This window comes from Musca autumnalis, unplaced genomic scaffold (genome assembly GCF_047663935.1).
Source record: "Musca autumnalis isolate F117 unplaced genomic scaffold, ASM4766393v1 scaffold_3, whole genome shotgun sequence".
NCBI classification, from domain to species: domain Eukaryota; kingdom Metazoa; phylum Arthropoda; class Insecta; order Diptera; family Muscidae; genus Musca; species Musca autumnalis.
The window spans coordinates 37,309,080-37,330,057 of NW_027411866.1; the positions used below are offsets into that span (position 1 = coordinate 37,309,080).

At 36.0% G+C, this 20,978-nt stretch overlaps 4 protein-coding genes and 1 pseudogene across 4 annotated transcripts in view; 2 read left to right on the forward strand and 3 right to left on the reverse strand.

Annotated features, from left to right (window-relative positions):
• tyf (twenty-four) overlaps positions 1 to 4,490 on the reverse strand; it is a 55,765-nt gene extending 51,275 nt beyond the window's left edge. Inside the window, exons 1-2 of the mRNA XM_073979265.1 lie at positions 4,457 to 4,490; positions 4,234 to 4,350 (exon numbers count right to left, since the gene is read on the reverse strand). The gene's annotated coding sequence lies outside the window, so the exon portion shown is untranslated. The remainder of the gene's footprint in view (positions 1 to 4,233; positions 4,351 to 4,456) is intronic.
• On the forward strand, positions 2,144 to 4,098 carry LOC141399904 (60S ribosomal export protein NMD3 pseudogene; annotated as a pseudogene).
• Positions 4,491 to 9,071: 4,581 nt separating the features above from the next.
• Positions 9,072 to 10,950, forward strand: LOC141399903 (60S ribosomal export protein NMD3-like). Its single transcript, XM_073979266.1, has one exon. The coding sequence runs from the start codon at positions 9,219 to 9,221 to the stop codon at positions 10,794 to 10,796; it is 1,578 nt and encodes a 525-aa protein (XP_073835367.1). The 5' UTR covers positions 9,072 to 9,218; the 3' UTR covers positions 10,797 to 10,950.
• Positions 10,951 to 12,138: 1,188 nt separating this feature from the next.
• pn (exopolyphosphatase prune) lies at positions 12,139 to 13,454 on the reverse strand. Its single transcript, XM_073979267.1, has 2 exons — positions 13,320 to 13,454; positions 12,139 to 13,253 (listed from the first exon to the last, which is right to left on the reverse strand). Exons 1-2 carry the CDS (start codon positions 13,362 to 13,364, stop codon positions 12,168 to 12,170), a joined length of 1,131 nt encoding a protein of 376 aa, XP_073835368.1. The 5' UTR covers positions 13,365 to 13,454; the 3' UTR covers positions 12,139 to 12,167.
• Positions 13,455 to 16,478: 3,024 nt separating this feature from the next.
• RpL22 (Ribosomal protein L22) lies at positions 16,479 to 18,671 on the reverse strand. Its single transcript, XM_073973120.1, has 3 exons — positions 18,597 to 18,671; positions 17,820 to 18,380; positions 16,479 to 16,840 (listed from the first exon to the last, which is right to left on the reverse strand). Exons 1-3 carry the CDS (start codon positions 18,606 to 18,608, stop codon positions 16,574 to 16,576), a joined length of 840 nt encoding a protein of 279 aa, XP_073829221.1. The 5' UTR covers positions 18,609 to 18,671; the 3' UTR covers positions 16,479 to 16,573.
• Between the last annotated feature and the right edge of the window lie 2,307 nt (positions 18,672 to 20,978).

Genomic DNA, 20,978 nt, shown 5'->3' on the forward strand with positions numbered 1-20,978 from the left:
GACCTAATACTAATCTGTAGGAAATATTTTTTTCTTTATTAGTCTATGGATATTTTCCTTACAGACTATATAATTAAATATATTGTACTTAATTTTCTGAATTTAAATATATTACAACTTTACTTTTCAATTTACAAAGTTTGAGCTAAATCGATTTCTCTCTTAAAGGGTTATTTTACACATAAGCCAGTTTAGATGGTGCCGGTAGGATTTTCTGGGCCTTTTTGGGTCATTATCTTACGAAGTATGGACTTCCCACGAAAAAAATTACAACGTCGTAACAGGGGCCGCAAGTGCAACCTGCTGCGTCACAAATTAATAAGAGGAAGAGAGGAGTTGTTAAACTATACTTTTTACAAATTGTGTGTGGGAGGTACTCAAATGAGTGGACCGATATAGTCCATATTAGAAATCGATCTATGCCTGAAAGTAATATTATCAATAGCAAAGTTTGGCTCAATTCGGTTATTCCCTCCTAGAGTTATCATGCCCACAATCTTGGCGAACAATTTTGAAACTTTGTGGGGGGGGGGTACCGGAAGGTCTATCTTCGAATTTAAACTAAGTTTGGACAAAATATTGAAAGACCCAAAATTTTAACCAAATATGTTGATCCGTTCGAGAGTTATCGTGCACTCCAACTACGACACATGGTATTATATGGGTTGTTTGCAGTTTTCGTGCTGATTTCTGAGGATATATGGACTTGCTCCTGAAAAAATATATATCGTCGTAATGGGGGTAGTGAATACAAGTGGCTGCAACAAAAATCAAAGCGATTCGAGAGCAGACCTTAAACTGCACTTAAGCAAAATTTTGTCTGGGAGGTACCCGAAAGAGTGAACCAATAGGGTCCATATTGGAACCTCATCTATGTCTGGTAGAAATGTCACGATGTGCAAAGTATGGACTAATTCGGTTACTCCCTTCAAGAGTTATCGTGCGGACAATTTTTCCGAAAATTTTTTAACTTTTGTGGGGCAGGTACCTGAAGGAGTGGACCGATATGGCCCATCTTCGAACTTAAATCAAATCTGGACAAAATATTTCGATACCCCAAATTTGAACCGAATCGATTGATCCGTTCGAGAGTTATCGTGCGCAAGAGCCAGCCAGACAGACAGACGGACGGACATTGCTAGATCGACTCAAAATTGTCTGAAACGGATATCGTACAAACATACTTGGGGTCTAAAACCATTATTTCGATGAGGCACATTTTTGGCCGTATCAAAGTGTAAATACCCTCTTTAGCCTAAAGGCTGAGGGTATAAAAAAAAACAATACTATTAGGCTTGCTATTTCCACAGTAAAATTGTTTTTCATTTTCACAAACATAAATCACCGAACAATTAAAAACAGCTGATTGTTTTTAGGAAGAAGAATAGTTTACAAGTGCTTGCTAGAAGAAATTTGTCCAGCAAGAATTTGCAAACTCTCACTAAAAGAAGTTTTAGCGTAACCAGACAGACCTAAAATCTCACACTTTTTTACGAAAAATGTCAAATGTCATAAAATAACTATGAAAAAATAATGGACAGCTGGACAGCCGACAAATGTCTGCGTTAGTCAATTCGAGTTGTATTTGAAGACAAATTGTCTGGTTTAAACGCCAAGTAAATAAAAAAATAATCGATATTATCGATAGATTCACAGATTTTTTGCCAGCTCTATAGTGGTATGCCTTATGCTAGACTATGAACATTTTCATTGAAAACGTTTTGCCATTTTCTTCCAAATCATATGAAAATTTTGATATTTTTCATTGCTTTGCATTGGTTTGAGAGTTACGAATTTAAACACAAAGAATTTCACCCCCTTCACACCTCTTGCCTATAAACTCATTTTCACGTACATGAAAATGTTCATAGTCTGGCATAAGACAAAAATAATTTTTGTACAAAGGGATTTGAAAAGAAAATTTCGTTTCCGTGCCCGAGATTTGCACCTGTCCATAGGAGAAAGTCTTAAATGCCCGGCCAAAGGCCGACTACATAGAAAAAATTTACAATTTGAAAAAAAAAAAAATAATTTGTTCCCATAGTTGTAAACGCATCATCAGCTGATTTTTCCCATGCCTCATTGCCAACCATCGTTTTTGTTTTGGATACTCAATTTTAACAACTTTCGCTTTTATCTTTTTATTCGTATTTTTCATTGAACTCCAATTCACCAAAGTAAACTCACAAAAGACGTTCCGGAACACAACTAACCCAACTGTCAATTGACCAATTTTGTGAAATTACCAAACAATTTTTAACATTAATCACTTTCCAACTCACTCATTTTATCTACAACACAGCGAAGAGTGTATCTTTGGTGCTTGAGAAAAGGCGAGAATGGAGTACGTTGACTTTAATGCAAAGGGGTCCCCGAATAAAGATGCAAGCGGACAGACGACAACAGTGCAGATAAAACGTAACACAATTCTCTGTTGTGAATGTGGAGTAATCATTGAATCTAATTCTCACAATATGTGTTTGAGTTGTTTGCGTGATCATCTCGACATTACGGCCAATATATCAAAACAAGTGGAACTGCAATATTGTAAGAACTGCGAGAGATATTTGCAGCCACCTGGCGAATGGATTAATGCACGATGGGAGTCTCGGGAATTGCTGGGCTTATGCCTGAAAAAGATAAGAGGCCTGAAGGATCTGCATTTAATTGATGCCTGTTTTGTGTGGACAGAGAGACATTCGAGACGTATCAAAGTTAAATTGGTTGTGGAAGGTAATGAAGTGGACCATTCATCGTTGAGACAAGGTGCCATTGTGGAATATACCATACAAAATCAAATGTGTCATGAATGTCATCGTGTTGAAGCCAAGGACTATTGGCGGTGTGTGGTACAAGTTCGCCAGCATGCTGAGAATAAGAAGACCTATTTATATTTGGAGCAGCTAATACTTAAGCATAAGGCACATGAAAATACTCTGGGGATAAAACCAATGCATGGTGGTCTAGATTTTTATTTTGCCTCTGAAAATCATGCCCGCAAACTGGTGAATTTTTTGGAAAGTGTGGTACCGGTAAAGGTGACCGCCTCAAGGCGTCTGATATCGCACGATAAGAATAGTAACATCCATCATTATAAATATACATGGTCAGTGGAAATAGCTCCTCTATCCAAAGACAGCTTGGTGTGTTTATCACCAAAGTTTCGGCATTTATTGGGAAATATACCTCCATTGTGTTTAGTACATCGTGTCACACACGGTATGCACTTGATTGATCCAGTGTCGGGACAAATTTCCGAATTAAATGGTCTCAACTATTTTCGTTCACCATTCGAGGCCATATGCAATCCTCGGCAGCTAGTTGAATATGTCGTCATGGATATTGAACCAGTCCAACAAAGGGGAAAATCAAACAAGAACTCTACACCAGCCAAGGGGGGACAACAACTGTCTTCCGATCGTCATTTACTCTGTGATGTTTGGTTGGTACGTGCTTCCCAGTTGGGTACAAATGAAAATACAACACACGCTAGATCTCATTTAGGACATATACTCAATGTTGGCGATTCGGTGATGGGCTATAGTATGACAGAGGCTAATATAAATGAACAGGAGTTTGAAAAGTTAAAAAGTGATCAAATACCAGACATTATTCTGGTGAGAAAATGTCATGATCGGCAAACGGGTAGCAAGAAGCGTTCATGGAAACTGAAACACTTGACCTATGGTGCTGTTGATGAGAGTCTAGTCAAAGATAAACTTGACTTTATTGAGGATCTGGAAGAAGATGCAGAGTTACGTAAAACAGTAAATATTTATGGAGATAAGAAGGAGGATTTTGAGGAAGATAGAAAAGAAGCTGAAGTTTTGTCCGAAATGTTAAACGGAAGTGTCAACATGGAAACGACGGAAACGAACAAAGAAATTGAAGATCAGAGATGACATCATAAGGTGATTGTTACCAAATAGTAGTTATATGGATACATATAGATGTCATATATAATTTTATTTTAGTCCTTTTTGACTTAAGTTTATGAATTTATATATGTTTTTATCTGTGCAATATTGTTTTCATCAGTACAATTTTTCTTTGTATTTCCTCATTACTAAATATATATAAATAATTTTATAGATCGTACATATTTTTTTGCGAATGGAATGAAAGGATCTATAAAATACTTTGTTACAGCGGCAATTTGTTCTTATTCAGATGTGGGGTACTTTTGCTGAAAGACATAAGCTTTCTTATTTATGAAAAAAGAGTGGTACTTACATTGCGGCAGAGGTAGGTCTGTACTTCCAACTTTACAACATCGATACCTAGGTTGCTGATGGTTGTTGATCCACCGATTGCGTTTCCTTGTTTGGGTGCCTGGAGGTTTTATTTAAGCTGTCGCATATTAAGTTAGTCTTCTTTTTGGAAATTAAATACATATGTATGTATGTATATTAAATTTTGATACTCGAAAAAACAATATTTTTAAATTTGTGAGTACCTTCTGTCACAAATTTCTTTCCCATTTAAATTTTTTCAAAAAGTACGGGAACGGAAAAATACCCAAAGCCGAAGGTCACACTAGAGTGGTTTCATTGTTACATTAGGAATCTATAGATCGAGTTCCCAAATACAACGATTTCGTGATACTGATCCTAAACCTGCGTTTACACATGACAGGACAGTTGAGTTGATTGTCAAAAACCCAAAACTTGCTTGTGTGACGTAGGCTTCCCGACAACTGCAAAAACAGTTTTAAAATTATGAATGAAATTGTATTTTTATAAATCTGAATTTCAATTTTCTCAATGTTTAATCAATTCCTTTCGTCCTTTTCGTTATACGAAATAGTTTTGTTCATGTTACAATAAGGAAGGTAGAACACTAGTGGAATTCTGTAACAAGTTTTTGGAGTTATCGACAAAAATCGGTAAAATTAAAATGCTTATAATTTAGGTAATTAACGAAATTCTTCGATAAGTTAACAACCAAACAAAGTCCAACCAACTAAAGTCGTCGCTAAGTTTTACCGATAGCAACGGTGTTGTCAATTTTTATTGATACTTTTCACTCATAATTTTGCGTTTTAATTTTACCGTTTTTTGTCGGTAACTCAAAAAATGAGTTACAGAATTCCATAGCTGTAGACCTATTCTCTAACTTTTATCGATTGAAAAGTAGTTAAAATTTCTTTTGTTTTTGTAACAACTACAGAACAAACAAACGAAATTGCTGTAAAATAAACAATGAGTGAAGTTGTTGAAAAGTTTCAGAATAGTGGGCCTGGTTCGAAAAAAGCATAGAAAATAAACCCTACATGTATGCCGCTTCCTTTCAAAATTGATTGTGGTGACAAACTTCAAGTTTTGCTTATGTTTGTGTAGTGTATTTCATTATTACATTTCATACACATGGCAACACTGTTTCTATGTTATAATTCCTCTTTCTTCTTTCTATCAAAGTATCTATGCATTGTACTAATTAACTATTCGCTACATTTTTAGTAACTGCCATTTTGCTTACTAGTTACAATCTTTGTGCACTTCGATTTCAACTATCAACCGTAGATCTATCAAAGAATTTTTCTCTCAAACACACCAAGTACTGCCTTATCTGCTTGCGCAAGTACCCATGCTTCGGAGCCATACATTAGCACGGGTAGTATCAGCGTTTTGTATAGTGTTATTTTTGTTTGACGAGATTTGGCTTTGTTTTTAAATTGCTTATGGGGTTTCTACACGGTATGTTTTTTGCATACCAACTGTCACTTTTTACAAATCTGAATTTTGTACACATGGTGTGAACCATACAGAAATTTCAATGCATCAAAGTGTTATGTGCATGCATATGTATATTTTTCGAATAGAACGCGCTCTATTCTCGTCTGTACAACCAAAGGTAAACTGCTGTTTTGTTTGTAAGCGATATAAATAAAGAAAACAACAGAAAACGAATGAAAAACAAAATTTTGCCGTGCAGAAGGAATTACATATAGGCGAAAAAAGTGACAGTTGCTATGCATGAATATGTAAAAAACATACCGTGTAGAAACCCCATAAAGCTGTAAACAGATACAACGTTTGGGTAAAGTTTTGTGTCGTTTTGGCCGTTGGGCATGATGCCGAAAAATTCAAATTCATTTGAAATATATGCCGGCAAACAGATAAACGCTGGACTTTGGTATCGTCGCCGCCCTGTTGTTGTTGTTTTTTTCTCGACGCCCAACGCAAAACTTTAATCAAACGTTGTATCTGTTTTCAGCTTTAAGCTGGAAACACATACAACGTTTGGGTAAAGCTGTAAACAGATACAACGTTTGGGTAAAGTTTTGTGTCGTTTTGGCCGTTTTTACACTGTTGGGCATGATGCCGAAAAATTCAAATTCATTTGAAATATATGCCGGCAAACAGATAAACGCTGGACTTTGGTATCGTCGTCGCCCTGTTGTTGTTGTTTTTTTTCTCGACGCCCAACGCAAAACTTTAATCAAACGTTGTATCTGTTTTCAGCTTTAAGCTGGAAACACATACAACGTTTGGGTAAAGCTGTAAACAGATACAACGTTTGGGTAAAGTTTTGTGTCGTTTTGGCCGTTTTTACACTGTTGGGCATGATGCCGAAAAATTCAAATTCATTTGAAATATATGCCGGCAAACAGATAAACGCTGGACTTTGGTATCGTCGTCGCCCTGTTGTTGTTGTTTTTTTTCTCGATGCCCAACGCAAAACTTTAATCAAACGTTGTATCTGTTTTCAGCTTAAAGTTTTGTGTCGTTTTGGCCGTTTTTACACTGTTGGGCATGATGCCGAAAAATTCAAATTCATTTGAAATATATGCCGATAAACAGATAAACGCTGGACTTTGGTGTCGTCGTCGCCCTGTTGTTGTTGTTTCTTTCTCGACGCCCAACGCAAAACTTTAATCAAACGTTGTATCTGTTTTCAGCTTAAAGGGGTTTTTACACTATCTATAAATGTCATATGAGATGTCAAATTTGCTACCTGTGAATGTTGTACACATAGTGTGACCACTATGAAAATTTGCATCTATCAAAATGATGTGGCAGCTCATATGTACATTTTTCATTTAGGGAGCGCTCTATTCGGCCATGTATTTTCGTATGCAGTGGAGAAATTAATTGTTAGAAGAAAACAATTTTACCAAAAAATGAAGGAAATAGGCAAAGAAAATGAAAATGTGAGTCCGATTAAAGTTTTTAACAATATAAATTGTGTTTTTTGCGTGATTCATATTTTGTGGTCATATGAAAATGTATGCTAGTGTGAACGCAAAAACTAAAAGTGGTATGGACTTTGACAAACATAAAGGTTGTCGAATGGATAAAAGAAGTGACAGCTCATATGACATTGATAGATAGTGTAAACACCCCTTAACATTACAGCCCCGTTCAGTCAGCTGAGTATTGCTGTTACCTTTTCTTGTTCTACCATGAAGACAAATAAACACATCTACTGACATTTATGTTTGGTTTATGCTTGGTTTACATTTACGAAATCCACTCGATTTCAACTGTCAATTCCTTCGCGTATACGTCAAATGAAAACTCTTCTGAAATCCAGTTGATTTTATTTGACGTTTAATCAATGACATTGACAGTTGAAATCGAGTGGATTTCGTAAATGTAAACCAAGCATTATGCTATGTTTACATTTACGAAATCCACTCGATTTCAACTGTCAAATTCATAGGTTAAACGTCAAATGAAATCCAATGGATTTCAGATGAGATTTCATTTGACGTTTGAGCTATGGAATTGACAGATGAAATCGAGTGGATTTCGTAAATGTAAACTTAGCATTACATTCAACGTCGTTTCGTGATTTCGAAAGCGTTTCGTGATTTCGAGTGGAATCAAGCAAAATTTATCATGATTTCGCATACAAAAATGAAATCATTTCGTAATTTCAGCGAAATCAACATCGAAATCACAGTACTCATGATATACAACCCTGTCTTTGCTTAAAAAAGTACCAAAAGTTGCAACACTTTTCACGTATCACAATAAACAAGGTAGATGGTCAATTGCTGTAACAAAAAATGTTATTATAAAAATGTGTAAACAATGTAAAAAATATTAAGTTACTTTGTTACAATGATATTTTCCATTGTGTTCCAGTACTTTTTTAACGGTAATGTTAGAAAAAAGAGCGAATTGTCAAAAATTGCTTTCCCATACAAATTTCTTAAAAAATACTCAGCTATCATATTCTGGAGCTAATAAACATGCTGCTGCTTTCTACTATGCCAAATTTGCGTAGCAGGAGGAGCGAATTGTCAAAAATTGCTTTCCCATACAAATTTCTTAAAAAATACTCAGCTATCATATTCTGGAGCTAATAAACATGCTGCTGCTTTCTACTATGCCAAATTTGCGTAACAGGAGCAGATGGTGTTTGTTATTCAGCGCCATTTTCGTTTAAAGATAAGTGCAAGTCTTGCTAATGCTAAGTTTACATTTACGAAATCCACTCGATTTCATCTGTCAATTCCATAGCTCAAACGTCAAATGAAATCTCATCTGAAATCCATTGGATTTCATTTGACGTTTAACCTATGGATTTGACAGATGAAATCGAGTGGATTTCGTAATTGTAAACATAGCATAAATTTCGGAGTACAGGAACGCATTAGTAGCACTAAACGGGAAAACTACAGCAAGTAGTAATATTTTGCAGGTTCTGAACACAACTTTTATCCAAAAAATTTATTATTATGGTGTCTCAACGATAAAATCATTTTTTATTTTTTCATTTGTTAGTATAATACACAATTAATACGATATATTGATAATTTTCGAAATAAAGCTTTAAAGTTCTATATTGTCGTATTTTTTGATGACTAATTCAATTTACAACAGCTTGTTTTGAAAATTCATGTTCGATCAGCTGCACATACATATGAATCTACCTTGATAATTGTGATATGTTTGAAATCAACAAAAAAAATAAGTATAAACACCGGGGTGTATTTCAGGATTTCGTGAAATCCAGTGGATTTTGGAGCGTAAGTGTAAACTTGACATTAGTCAAACAATTTTCGTCTGCATATAAGTTGCACTCATATTTAAGTTATTATATTAACGGCGTCATAAAACCGCCCATGAGCTTATTGAGCTGTCAAATCATTTATTTACATTTTTACACGTGTTTTGTTTTCATTCCCGTTGATCTTTCGAGTTTCATTGGATTTAATTGATGAAGTAAATAATTTACGAAAAAGTACCAATTAATTAGTGTAAATTATGGAATACGTTGATTTTACTGCTGGAGCTAATGCTGCCGGCACCACCGTCAACAGTGCACCAACTTCCATGGTGTTATGTTGTGAATGTGGTGTAGCTATTCAACCGAATCCGTCTAATATGTGCGTCACTTGCCTTCGCAATCATGTCGACATCACCGAAGGAATACCCAAACAGGCTGTACTTCACTTTTGCCGTAATTGTGAGCGGTATTTGCAGCCTCCTGGCGAATGGATACAGGCTGCCTTGGAATCCAGGGAATTGTTGGCATTGTGTTTGAAGAAATTGAAGGGTCTTAAGGAAGTGAAGCTTGTAGATGCCGGCTTTGTGTGGACCGAGGCTCATTCCAAGCGTATTAAGGTTAAATTAACGGTTCATGGAGAGGTATCCGGCGGAACTGTGTTGCAGCAAGTCTTCATTGTGGAATTTACTGTACAAAATCAAATGTGCGATGACTGTCATCGTACTGAAGCTAAAGATTTTTGGCGTTGCATGGTGCAGGTACGCCAAAGGGCTGAAAACAAGAAAACTTTCTTCTATTTGGAACAGTTGATTCTGAAACACAAGGCCCATGAAAATACCTTGGGTATAAAGCCTATGCATGGTGGTTTGGATTTCTATTATGCCAGTGAAAATCATGCCCGCAAAATGGTTGATTTCCTGCAAACAATGGTACCCGTCAAGGTGACCTCCTCCAAACGTCTAATTTCACATGATATACACAGTAACAATTTCAACTATAAATATACATGGTCTGTGGAAATTGTACCCTTGTCCAAAGACAGTGCTGTGTGTCTTAGCAAAAAGTTACGCCAACAGCTGGGTAATTTGTCACCAATTTGTTTGATCAACAAAGTCACAAGTGGCATACACTTAATCGATCCGATGACGGCACAAATTGCTGAAGTTTCTGGCCAAGCATACTTCCGTTCGCCGTTTGAAGCCATTTGTAACCCCAAACAATTGGTGGAGTATATAGTTATGGATGTGGAAATTATATTGGATAAAGATCGTAAATATTATCCAGGACAAGGACAGCTGTCTTTCCGTCATGTTTTGTGTGATATCTGGGTGGTGCGGGCCTCTGAATTGGGTATCAACGACAATCCCATACATACGAAAAGCCATTTGGGTCATTTGCTAAAAGTTGGCGACTCCGTTATGGGTTATAATTTGGGAGAGGCCAATATCAATGATGCTGAATATGATAAGCTAAATGCTGAACAAATACCCGATATAGTTTTGGTTAAAAAATGCTACACGGATCGTAATACACGCAGCAATCAACGTCTATGGAAGCTACGCCATTTGGCTGAAGAGGCAACAGATGAACGTAGCAAACCAGATTATCACGAATTTTTGGAAGATTTGGAGGAGGATCCAGACTATCGTAAACAAGTGAATATCTATCGTGATTCCAAGAAACAAATGCCTGTCGATGATGGCGATACATTGGGTTTTAAAGATAATGTACCACGTATTACGCTAGCTGAAATGTTGGAAGATTTAACATTGGAGTGTGCCGACGATGAAATGGGTGAGAGTGAAGATATGGCAGGAGCAGAACCTCAATTGTAGGTAATGTGCTGTTTTAATTTATGATTATAGAAAATTAATTTCTATAGATTTTTTTAATTTTTATTGTAAAAATTATATAACTGTAATATATACATACCTAAATGAAATATGAAGCTAAATATTTTAATAATTAAAAGAAGTACTAATAAAAAAAGTATAGTTTTTATTAATCATAAGGATAATAGGATAATACTAAACAGGTCCCTTACTTTGAAAAAAAAAAATACAAAGGACCACAATTTCGTTGAAAACGTATACCAAGGAGCACAATTTCTATGAAAATGGGTACTAAGTTCTTTGAAAAAATTTAATAAGGGGCACACTTTCATTGAAAATGGATACTAAGGAGCACCCTTTCTTTGAGGAAGGGTACCAAAGTGCACGCTTTCTTTGAGGAAGTGTACCAAAGAGCACGCTTACTTTGAGGAAGGGTACCAAAGAGCACACTTTCCTTGAGGAAGGTTACCAAAAAGGCACCCTTTCTTTGAGGAAGAGTACCAAAAATCTATAAAAGCAACCTTTCTTTCAGAAATGGTCTATTAAACCACCCTTTTTCCAGAAAAGGTCTATAGAAGTACCCTTTCTTTCATAAAATGTCTATAGAAGCACCCTTTCTTTCATAAAAGGTCTATAGAAGCACCCTTTCTTTCATAAAAGGTCTATAGAAGCACCCTTTCTTTCATAAAAGGTCTATAGAAGCACCCTTTCTTTCAAAAACAGTCCATAGAAACACCGTTTCTTTCAGAAAGGATCTATAGAGGCACACTTTGTTTTAGAAATGGTCTACAGCAGCACCCTTTCTTTCATAAAAGTTCTATAGAAGCACCCTTTCTGTCATAAAAGGTCTATAGAAGGACCCTTTCTTTCATAAAGGGTCTATAGAAGCAACCTTTCTTTCAGAAGGGGTCTATAGAAGCACCCTTTCTTTCAGAAATGGTCTATAGAAGCACCCTTTCTTTTAGAAATGGTCTACAGAAACACCTTTTCTTTCATAAAAGGGTCTACAGAGGCCTTTAATTAAAGGTCTATAGAAGTACCTATGAAAGAGTCTACAGAAGCACCCTTTCTTTCAGAAAGTGTCTTTAGAGGCACCCTTTCTTTCAGAAAGTGTCTTTAGAGGCACCTTTTCTTTCAGAAATGGTCTATAGAAGCACCCTTTCTTTCATATGGGGTCTATAGACGCTACCTTCTTTGAGAATGTGTCTATAGAAACACCCTGTCTTTTAGAAAGGTTCTATAGAATCACTGTTTTTTCAGAAAGGGTCTATAGAAGCACCTCTTCTTTAAGAAAGAGTCTATAAAATCTCGCTTTCTTTCAGAAACATAATTATTTCACAAAGAATTCCACAAGTTTAAATTCGATTTTCTTATTTAATTCTCAAAATTATCTAAAACATTTTTTACAATTGGTAAAATATGCTTCCGCGTTGCTTTTATGTTACCTTGCTTATAAAATATACCATTCATGAATTTGCAATCCTCATACAAATGTAGTGATAATTTAGGATCCTCCGATTCATCCAGTTTCTCCTTTATGGCTGTGAAAAGTTTTTCATTTCCAATATTAATCACACCCAAATCTCGATGAACACTATTATCCTCCGGATTAACAAACATGCCCATAAGCAGTATAACTTGACATTCATTGTGTTTTGCAAATTCCAACAGCTCCTCATGGGCATTTGGTTTTGCAATACATTTTTGAACTGGTAATGGAAATCCGGGTAAGGCTATTTTAAGACTCCTTCCCTCCTTAGTACTTGTTAGTATTTTAAGATCTTTTCTCAAAAGTTGGCCTGCAGTCAAGGCACTTACATCCGATCTAGCTTGTACCAAATTATTAAATAATTCCAGTCTCGTATTTAAGGGAACTTCTTTGGATTGTAGAATATCTTCCAGTTTCTTACAAATCTCCACATCTTTTGGTGTTGCCCTTGCTGCTTCTTTCGAGAAGTTGACAGTATCTAAAACAATGGTGCTGCGTAACATTTCCAAGGCAATTTGTTCTTCTTCGCCGAGTAGATTCTGTTGCAAGAACATCTCCGCCATAAGAGTTGCACAAGAACCCACAATTTGTATGTTTATATCGCAGTTTTCTGCCACATTTGCCGCGTCATCTTTGGGTCGATGATCATAAATGGCCACAGTATTCTTCCACAAAGGACTTACATGATGATCAACAAGCACCAAATTGTTGGATTGCAAAAACTCATCACTCAATTCATCTCTGAATGTGAGTAAATCATCGGTTATGGAGTATTGCTTAAAGAGATAAGTCACTTCGGTTTTGAGGGGATAATCTCTTCGGGGAATATTCAAAATGGGCAAAAAGTTGCAAACATTTTTGGTATTTTTGGGTGCTGTTTTACTTTTGTGATAGAAATATGCTAGAGTAACTGCCGATACCGCTGAATCCAAATCACAAGATTCATTACCCAAAACAAGGCAACATGGTTCCTAGAGGAGAGGGGTAAAATTTATTGAAGGAGTGGAAGAGGAATTTAAAAAAGAAGCATATCTCACCTTGGCGTTTAGAAATGTCCGACTTTGCCTTAAAAATTTCAGCATTCCGAAGGATATATTTACACTCTCCACAACACTAATCAAATAAGTCTACTAACAGCTGATTTTTATTTATTTCAAAGCACTGAAAAAAAGTGTCTATATTAGGTCTGTTTGATAAACACACTAATAAAATAAGTATATAGACCAATTTTGGATTGGCATAAAATGATAAAAGGGGTTTGTGGTAATAAAGACGTAGAGAAGCGTGCCTCCAACTATGACTATCAAATCTTTGAGTTAAACATTTTATTTTATGATTTTATCACCGGTATAGTATCATAAACAAATATAGGGGCTGGATTCTTGTTCTATGAAAATTTGAAATGATAAATATGTTCTTTATAATTTTTTTCATTTGACATTTATTTATTTTTTTTTTATTTCATTTATAAAATTGTTCATTTCACATTTTCATAGAAATGGAATTGAGCCCTAGGTTAGGTTAGTCCCAATTTACATTAGGCGAGTTTACTTGCGGCAATTGTCATTTTGTAGGAGAGAGAGGTGAGGCATATGGTAACCCTTTGCCTCTCAGCACCCTCTCTCACCTACAAACTGACAATTGCCGCAAGTAAACTCGCCTAATGTAAATTGGGACTTATGCAATAAATAATAGTTGTGTCTTTTTACTTTTTCAGTAATAATTATTCAGTAACTTGTTTTCAGAGAGCAAGAGAGATTTTACTCTTTGATGCGAAAATAGAGAAAAAAGTAAAAAGACAGCATTTAGTAAACTTTAAGGGCTGTTTACACCATCTATCAATGTCATATGAGCTGCCATTTCTTTCACCCATTCGACATTCTCTATGTTTGTCAAAATTGACGTCATCCATACAACTTTCAATTTGTGCGTTCATACCTGCAAGTGTTATTTTTGTATGACATAACCTAAAATATAAAAACAGCTGTTTTTGTCATTATTTACATTTTATGTTGAGTTGCAATTTTGCGCAAATTTTAATTTTGGTTGAAGAAAACTGAATTGGTAGAATTGGTGTTTGGAGTTATAGAGGCATTCATATTTTTGCCACCAAACAATAATTTCAAAGACTGCTTCTTTCGACCAATCGATCTGAAAATAACATTATAAACGCCATTTATTTACTTTACTAAATATTTAAATATACATACCTTTCCGTTTTCTTTTTTAAAAGATTTTGTTTTTCATTTTTTGTTTGAGAATGTCAGAAAACAGCTGATAAATTTATGTTTACATACGAGAATGCCGTATCAAATAGAGCGCTCCCTAAATGAAAAATTTACATATGAGTTGCCAAATCATTTTGATAGATGAAAATTTCCATAGTGGTTACACTATGTGTACAGCATTCGCAGGTAGAAAATTTGGCATCTCATACGACATTGATAGATGGTGTAAACAACCCTTTAGCAAGATAACAGTTGATGACCGAAACAAAAACATTGGCGCCAATGCATGAAAGAAAAACTAACTCCAAAGCAATGAAAAAGTTCTTCAATTTTAAGCGAAATAAATAAAAAATAATTAATATATTAATAAAATAATCAATAAATATAGCTGATTTGTAATATTTATAGTATTTTTCCACAAAAATAAGATAAACATTGAGCAGCTGACCATTTGCAGATAATTAAAAAACAGCTGATCGAACTTGCTAAATGTTGCTGGGAAAAATTCTTTCAGCAACTTTTAGCAATTTCTCAGCAAACAACTGTCAAACTCGTTCTCTCACTTCGCTCTCTTTTACTGAACTTTTGTGTAAAAAGACAGCATTTAGTAACATTTCGTAATAATTATTACAAATTATCACGTAAAAAGACACACCTAATGATAGGAATGATGACGCAACGGCGACCACTAATGACAACAATGGTGTAAACCGGTGAATGTGAAATGAAAACTTTTATAAAGGAAATAAATGTCAAATGAAAAAAATTATAAAGAAAATATTTTTCATTTCAGATTTTCATAGAACAAGAATCCAGTCCCGGACTAAGTCTACTAGGGAAGAAGAAGAGGAATATCCCATTTAGATATGACTTAATTAGCCGGATTTAGCACATTAGATTTCCCATACAAAAATAATAGCCCATTTAGATATGACTTCATTAGCCGGATTTAGCCCATTATCAGGTTTTATTTGATAAATCCAGCCAAAATCTACCAGATTTCCCATATACAAATAAATCCTCCTATTGGATGTTTTGCTCAGAGTATGAATAATGCTCAAAAAGAGAATGAATAATGCAGAATAATGCTGGTTTTTACAAATATTATAGCGCTAAAACTAAATTGTATGTGTCAGTTGCAAATGTTCTGTCCGATACTGTATATGAAATTATATTAAAAAATTTGATATTTTCATTGCTTTGCATTGGTTTGAGAGTTACGAATTTAAACACAAGAATAATTTCAGATTACAGAACCTTGTGTACAGAGTTCACCCCCCCCCCCCCCCCCTTTACACCTCTTACCTATAAACCCATTTTCACGTTAAAGGGTGCTTTTATGCATCCTTTCTGAAAGGGTGCTTTTATGCTTCCTTTCTGAAAGGGTGCTCTTATGCATCCTTTCTGAAAGGGTGCTCTTATGCATCCATCATGAAAGGGTGCTCTTATGCATCCATCATGAAAGGGTGCTCTTATGCATCCATCATGAAAGGGTGCTCTTATGCATCCATCATGAAAGGGTGCTTTTATGCTGAATGGGTGCTTCTATGGACCCATTTTGAAATGGTGCTTCTATGTGCCCTTTCTGAATTAAAGGGTGCTTCTCAAAAACCGTTTGTGAAAGAAACGGAGCTTCTATACACCCTTTGTGAAAGAAAGGGCGCTTCTATTTACCCTTTGTGAAAGAAAGGGTGCTTCTGTGGACCCTTTGTGAAAGAGTGCTTCTATAAAATCTTTCTGAAAGACTAGGTGCTTCTACAGACCTTTTCTGAAAGACTAGGTGCTTCTATAGACCCTTTCTAAAAAAGGGTGCTTCTATAAACCCCTTCTAAAAAAGGGTGCTTCTATTGACCCTTTGCTCTTTATTATTCTTTCTCAGAGAAAGGGTGCCCACCAAGGGCCTTTCATTTCCCAAACACCCCCCCCCCCCCCCAAAACACAACCCTCTAAAAGAAAAACAAACATCTATTAACTTTTAAAAATAAAGTTAACCACCATCTTTTTATTAAAAACTTTATCAAAAAGTTTCCATCTTCTCATTATTGTGTAAAAAAATTAACTTCTTACTCGGCGTCTTCATCTTCATCATCATTGGAGTTGATTCTGAAGTAACGGAGTTCATAAGAGTCCTTATCATTGGCAACGACACGGATCCAATCACGCAAACTGTTCTTCTTCAAGTATTTCTTGGTCAAATACTTCAAGTAGGCCTTGGAGAAGTGGACATCAGAGTTGACATACAACTTCATCTTGACACGTTCAAAGGTGACATTGTTGCCCAAGTTGTTGACTTTGTCGTTAACCTTGAGGCGGGCCTTGATGTACTTTTCCTAAATTAGGAGGAAAATGAAAAATTGTAAAAGAATAAAAAATGATCTCGTCTAACAAACAAAAATATACAAATTCAAAACTCGCCTCTGTGATAAAAGATTTGGATGAATTGATTCGAGATTATCTCTTCCATTGTTAAGCTATTAAATCTGGGCAATAATTTAAAAACCAAATATTGAAAGAGTTTCAAGTTTTTACTCTGCCACAGAGTACACTGTCCTCAGAGCGAGGGTAATCACTCTCTGAAAACAAATCAGGTCGTGGCCTATGGAAAATGATTCCAAAACAGAGGCGAATTTTTAAAATGTATGCAGAAAGAAAACGATTTTTAAACTTAGACCAGAAAAAAATGACATAATATTTAAAAAAAAAATGTTTACCTGTGTTGCCTTGTCTTATTCTACGACATCTCTGGTTGGAAAACTTAGATCTCTGCACAGCAATTGTGCTTGTGAAGTAGGTTTGTTCATGAAGACAGAAAGAACTTTGCTTGAATGGGAATCCTGCAACGCCCAACTTGGAAACACGTTTTGGCAGGGCGCACTATGTGTCTTGGCTTAGGCACTTGCGGGTGCAAGTGTACCCAACCCAGGGCCCACCACTTGGCGGTACACATAGCACGACTTGACATAGTTCACAGACGGTTGCACCCCTGGCCAGACCCTGTTCTGGCAGTCAAGGGCTACCCCGTTGTGCTACATCCAGAGCCCCTCTTCATAGAGTAACAATATTCAATGCCAGGTCAAATCAATGGCCAAACATTCAAAAACTTCATCTGTTCGTTAAGAACCGGAGAGGGTAGACCTTACCTTCAAGGTCAATTGGGGAAAGCAAAGTAGATATGGGCCGTAAAGGCCTCGACACATTACATTGTAAGGCAATCAATGATGATGACGGTGATGTTGATTGCAACATTTGCCTATTGTTGTTGTTGTTTAGCGTTTTTAGGCATAGCAGACTTGGTTTGAATTTACTTACGAAGTCAACAACATCCAAAATGTTATCTTCGGCGATGTTGGTGCAGTCAATAGCATAACGCAAAGAGACCTTCTTCTTCTTGAGGCCCTTGCCACGCAAAACGGCCTTCTTGCCAACCTTGCCAGTGGCGGCGGCAGCAGCAGCTGTTACAGACTTCTTGGGTTTAGCGGCAGCTGGCTTGGCAACAACAGCCTTGTGGGGTTTCTCAGCGACAGGCTTGTCGGTCTTGGCGGGTTCAGCCTTCTTGGCAGGAGCGGCAGCAGCAGCGGGTTTGGCGGCAGCCTTGACATCTTTCTTGGGTGCTTCCTTGGCGGGAGCAGCGGCCTTAGCTTCCTTCTTAGCGGGGGCGGCAGCCTTGGTGTCTTTCTTGGCGGGGGCAGGAGCCTTAACGTCCTTAGCGGCAGCCTTGACTTCCTTGGCGGCTACATTTTTGGCAGCAGCAGCAGGTTTAGCTTCAGCTTTTGGCTTTTCAACTTTACCCTTGGCGGGAGCAGCAGCAGTCTTTGCTGGCTCGGCCTTCTTGGCAGTAGCGGCGGATTTGTCGCCCTTGTTGGTCTTAGCCTATGAAGAAGAAGCGAAAAGTAAACATTTTCATTAGTCACACATTCGGCACAAATTCACTATTTTAATCCATGGATTTCATAGCAATCTTTGGAGATTTCTCCGAAATTTTCGTTATATATTATCCATAAGGGTTTCAAATTCTATTTTCTTTATAAATTATTTTTAAAATTTCACTAAAAATACTAAAATTTTATAAAATTAAAAGACACTCACAGTTGGTGCCATGTTCAACGAACGACGTTACGAAGTAAAAGAACCCAAAATCGTAGTGTCATTTTTGACATTAACTTGTAGTGGGTATTTGGTATTCATGTGGTATGGTATGACAGTTATCAAGTTATGCAAACTAAACACACCCAGTCATGACTCACGAAAAAATATCATAGATGGCGCTGAGAGTAAAGTGAAATAAATATATTTGGTCTTTTTCCAGAACTGCAAGAATCTACTAATTTTTAAGTATAGTACACATTGGCAAGCAAAACTGACAGTCATCGAGGTCTATTTCGTAAATATAAAAGCCTAACTGAAAAATTTCTTTTGTAATCTCTAAATAATACCGTATATATTGTATTTAAAAAGTTTTTCGCTAAATAAAAGTTGTTATTTGCAGGAAAAATGTCCTAAAAGTACGTTGGCTGTCGTTTTTGATTGATAGTGTGTACTCCCCTTTACTATTTTTTCGATAACATTAAGCGCCCCATACACTATCAAATTTTGATGTCAACATTTGTAGTAGTATGCATGGTTTAATAAGAAAGGTTAGCTAAAGCTTTCAGTCAATTTAATTTTTTTTTCATTCGAGTATTCCTAAAATGTCAAAACAAAGTACACAATCTGTGTATGTGTGTGTATTGTTTGAAAAATATGCCAAACAATTTTAAAAACAATCGAATTCAATGATTTTTAAAATTGTTTTTAGAATATTTGTATGGAAGAAATTCTTCAGCTTTGCATTGAAACAATCATTTCATAATATCCACAATTCGATTATGTGGAGAAACCTTGACACTTCATTCATTTTTCGCGTTTTTTATAAAATGCTCAAAATAAGGTATTATAAACAAACCCACTTGTTGCTTTTTTGTTTACTAATTTTGATGTTTTAGGAATTCAGGGAAAACAAGGGTTCTATAGATTTTTCCATTTAAATCTACCTCTTTACTTATACCATGGTAGTATGTGTAAATTTTTCAAAATATGAGAATGTGTGTGTGAATTTTATGGATTGAGGAAAATCAAAATAGTTTTGATTTTCAAAATGAAACCCAGTCAATCTGATGAATATGGTTTATTTTCAAATTGTCAAAAAGCAATTCTGGTAAAAAAGAACATTGTGCTCGTGAAGAAATAAAAAAAATTTAAGTTAATTAATTTTTAGAGGAAAATATGAAGATTTCGATTGCAGATTGAAGGCTGATTGAATGCTTTGCTACACACTTATCAAGCACACACGTACGTAAGGGGTTCATCGGCTTGGCAATCAAATTTGATAGTCTATGCCATGCTTAAAGGAGAAATTGTTATCGTAGTAAAAATAGTAGCTTTTTGCAGGTTCTGGAACAGAGCAATAACTGAAGTAATCAAAGACGTAAAATATGTATGTATGTATGTATATTGTTTATAAATAAATAAAAATATATTTTTAATAATTAATAAATGTATTATTGTAGAAGTACCATATCCTTCAGAAGGTGTCTATAGAAGCACCCTTTATTTCACCCTAGTTAAGAGAAAGTGTCTTTAGATGCACCCTAGTTTAAAGAAAGTGTCTATAGAAGCACCCTATATTTCAGAAAGGGTCTACAGAAGCATTCTTTCTTTCAGAAAGGGTGTATAGAAGCACACTTTCTTTAAGAAATAATCTATAGAAGCACCCTATAATTGAGGAAGGCAATATAGAAGCACACTTTTCTCAAAAAGGGTCTATAGAAGCACCCTTTCTTTTAGAAAGGGTTTATAGAGTCAACCCTTCCTTTCAGAAAGGGTCTTTGGAAGCACCTTACCTTTCAGAAAGGACCTACGGAAGCATTCTTTCTTTAACAAAGGTTCTATGGAAGCATCTTTTTTCAGAAAGGGTCCTTAGACGCACACGTTCTTTCAGAAGGATGCTATAGAAGCACACTTTTATCGAAAAGGGTCTATAGAAGTACCCTTTCTTTTAGAAAGGGTTTATAGAATCAACCTTTCTTCCAGAAAGGTTCTGCTGAAGCAACCTTTCTTTTAGAAAGGATCTATAGAAGCACCCCTTTCTTTCAGAAAGGCGCTATGGAAGCGCACTTCCCTAAAAAAGGGTCTATAGAACCACGCTTTCTTTCAGAGAGGGTACATATAATCAACCTCTCTTTCAGAAAGTGTATATAGAAGTACGCTTTTTCAGAAAGGCGCTATAGAAGCACACTTTTCCCAAAAGGGGTCTTTAGAAGCACCCTTTCTTTCAAAGAGAGTCTTTTTCAGAAGGTGTCTATGGAATCGCCCTTTCTTTCAGGTAGTGTCTATGGAATCGCCCTTTCTTTCAGGTAGTGTCTATGGAATCGCCCTTTCAATCAGGTAGTGTCTATGGAATCATTCTTTCAGAAATTGTCTATAGAGTCA

Bases quoted from the DNA above. Each gene is read 5' to 3' on its own strand.
- RpL22 (XM_073973120.1), bottom strand. The intron at 16,841-17,819 runs GTAAGTAAATTC...CTCCTAATTTAG, and splicing joins TTTTGGATGTTGTTGACTTC to GAAAAGTACATCAAGGCCCG.
- LOC141399903 (XM_073979266.1), top strand. From the start codon at position 9,219: ATGGAATACGTTGATTTTACTGCTGGAGCTAATGCTGCCGGCACCACC.
- pn (XM_073979267.1), bottom strand. From the start codon at position 13,364: ATGCTGAAATTTTTAAGGCAAAGTCGGACATTTCTAAACGCCAAG. The intron at 13,254-13,319 runs GTGAGATATGCT...CCTCTCCTCTAG, and splicing joins GGACATTTCTAAACGCCAAG to GAACCATGTTGCCTTGTTTT.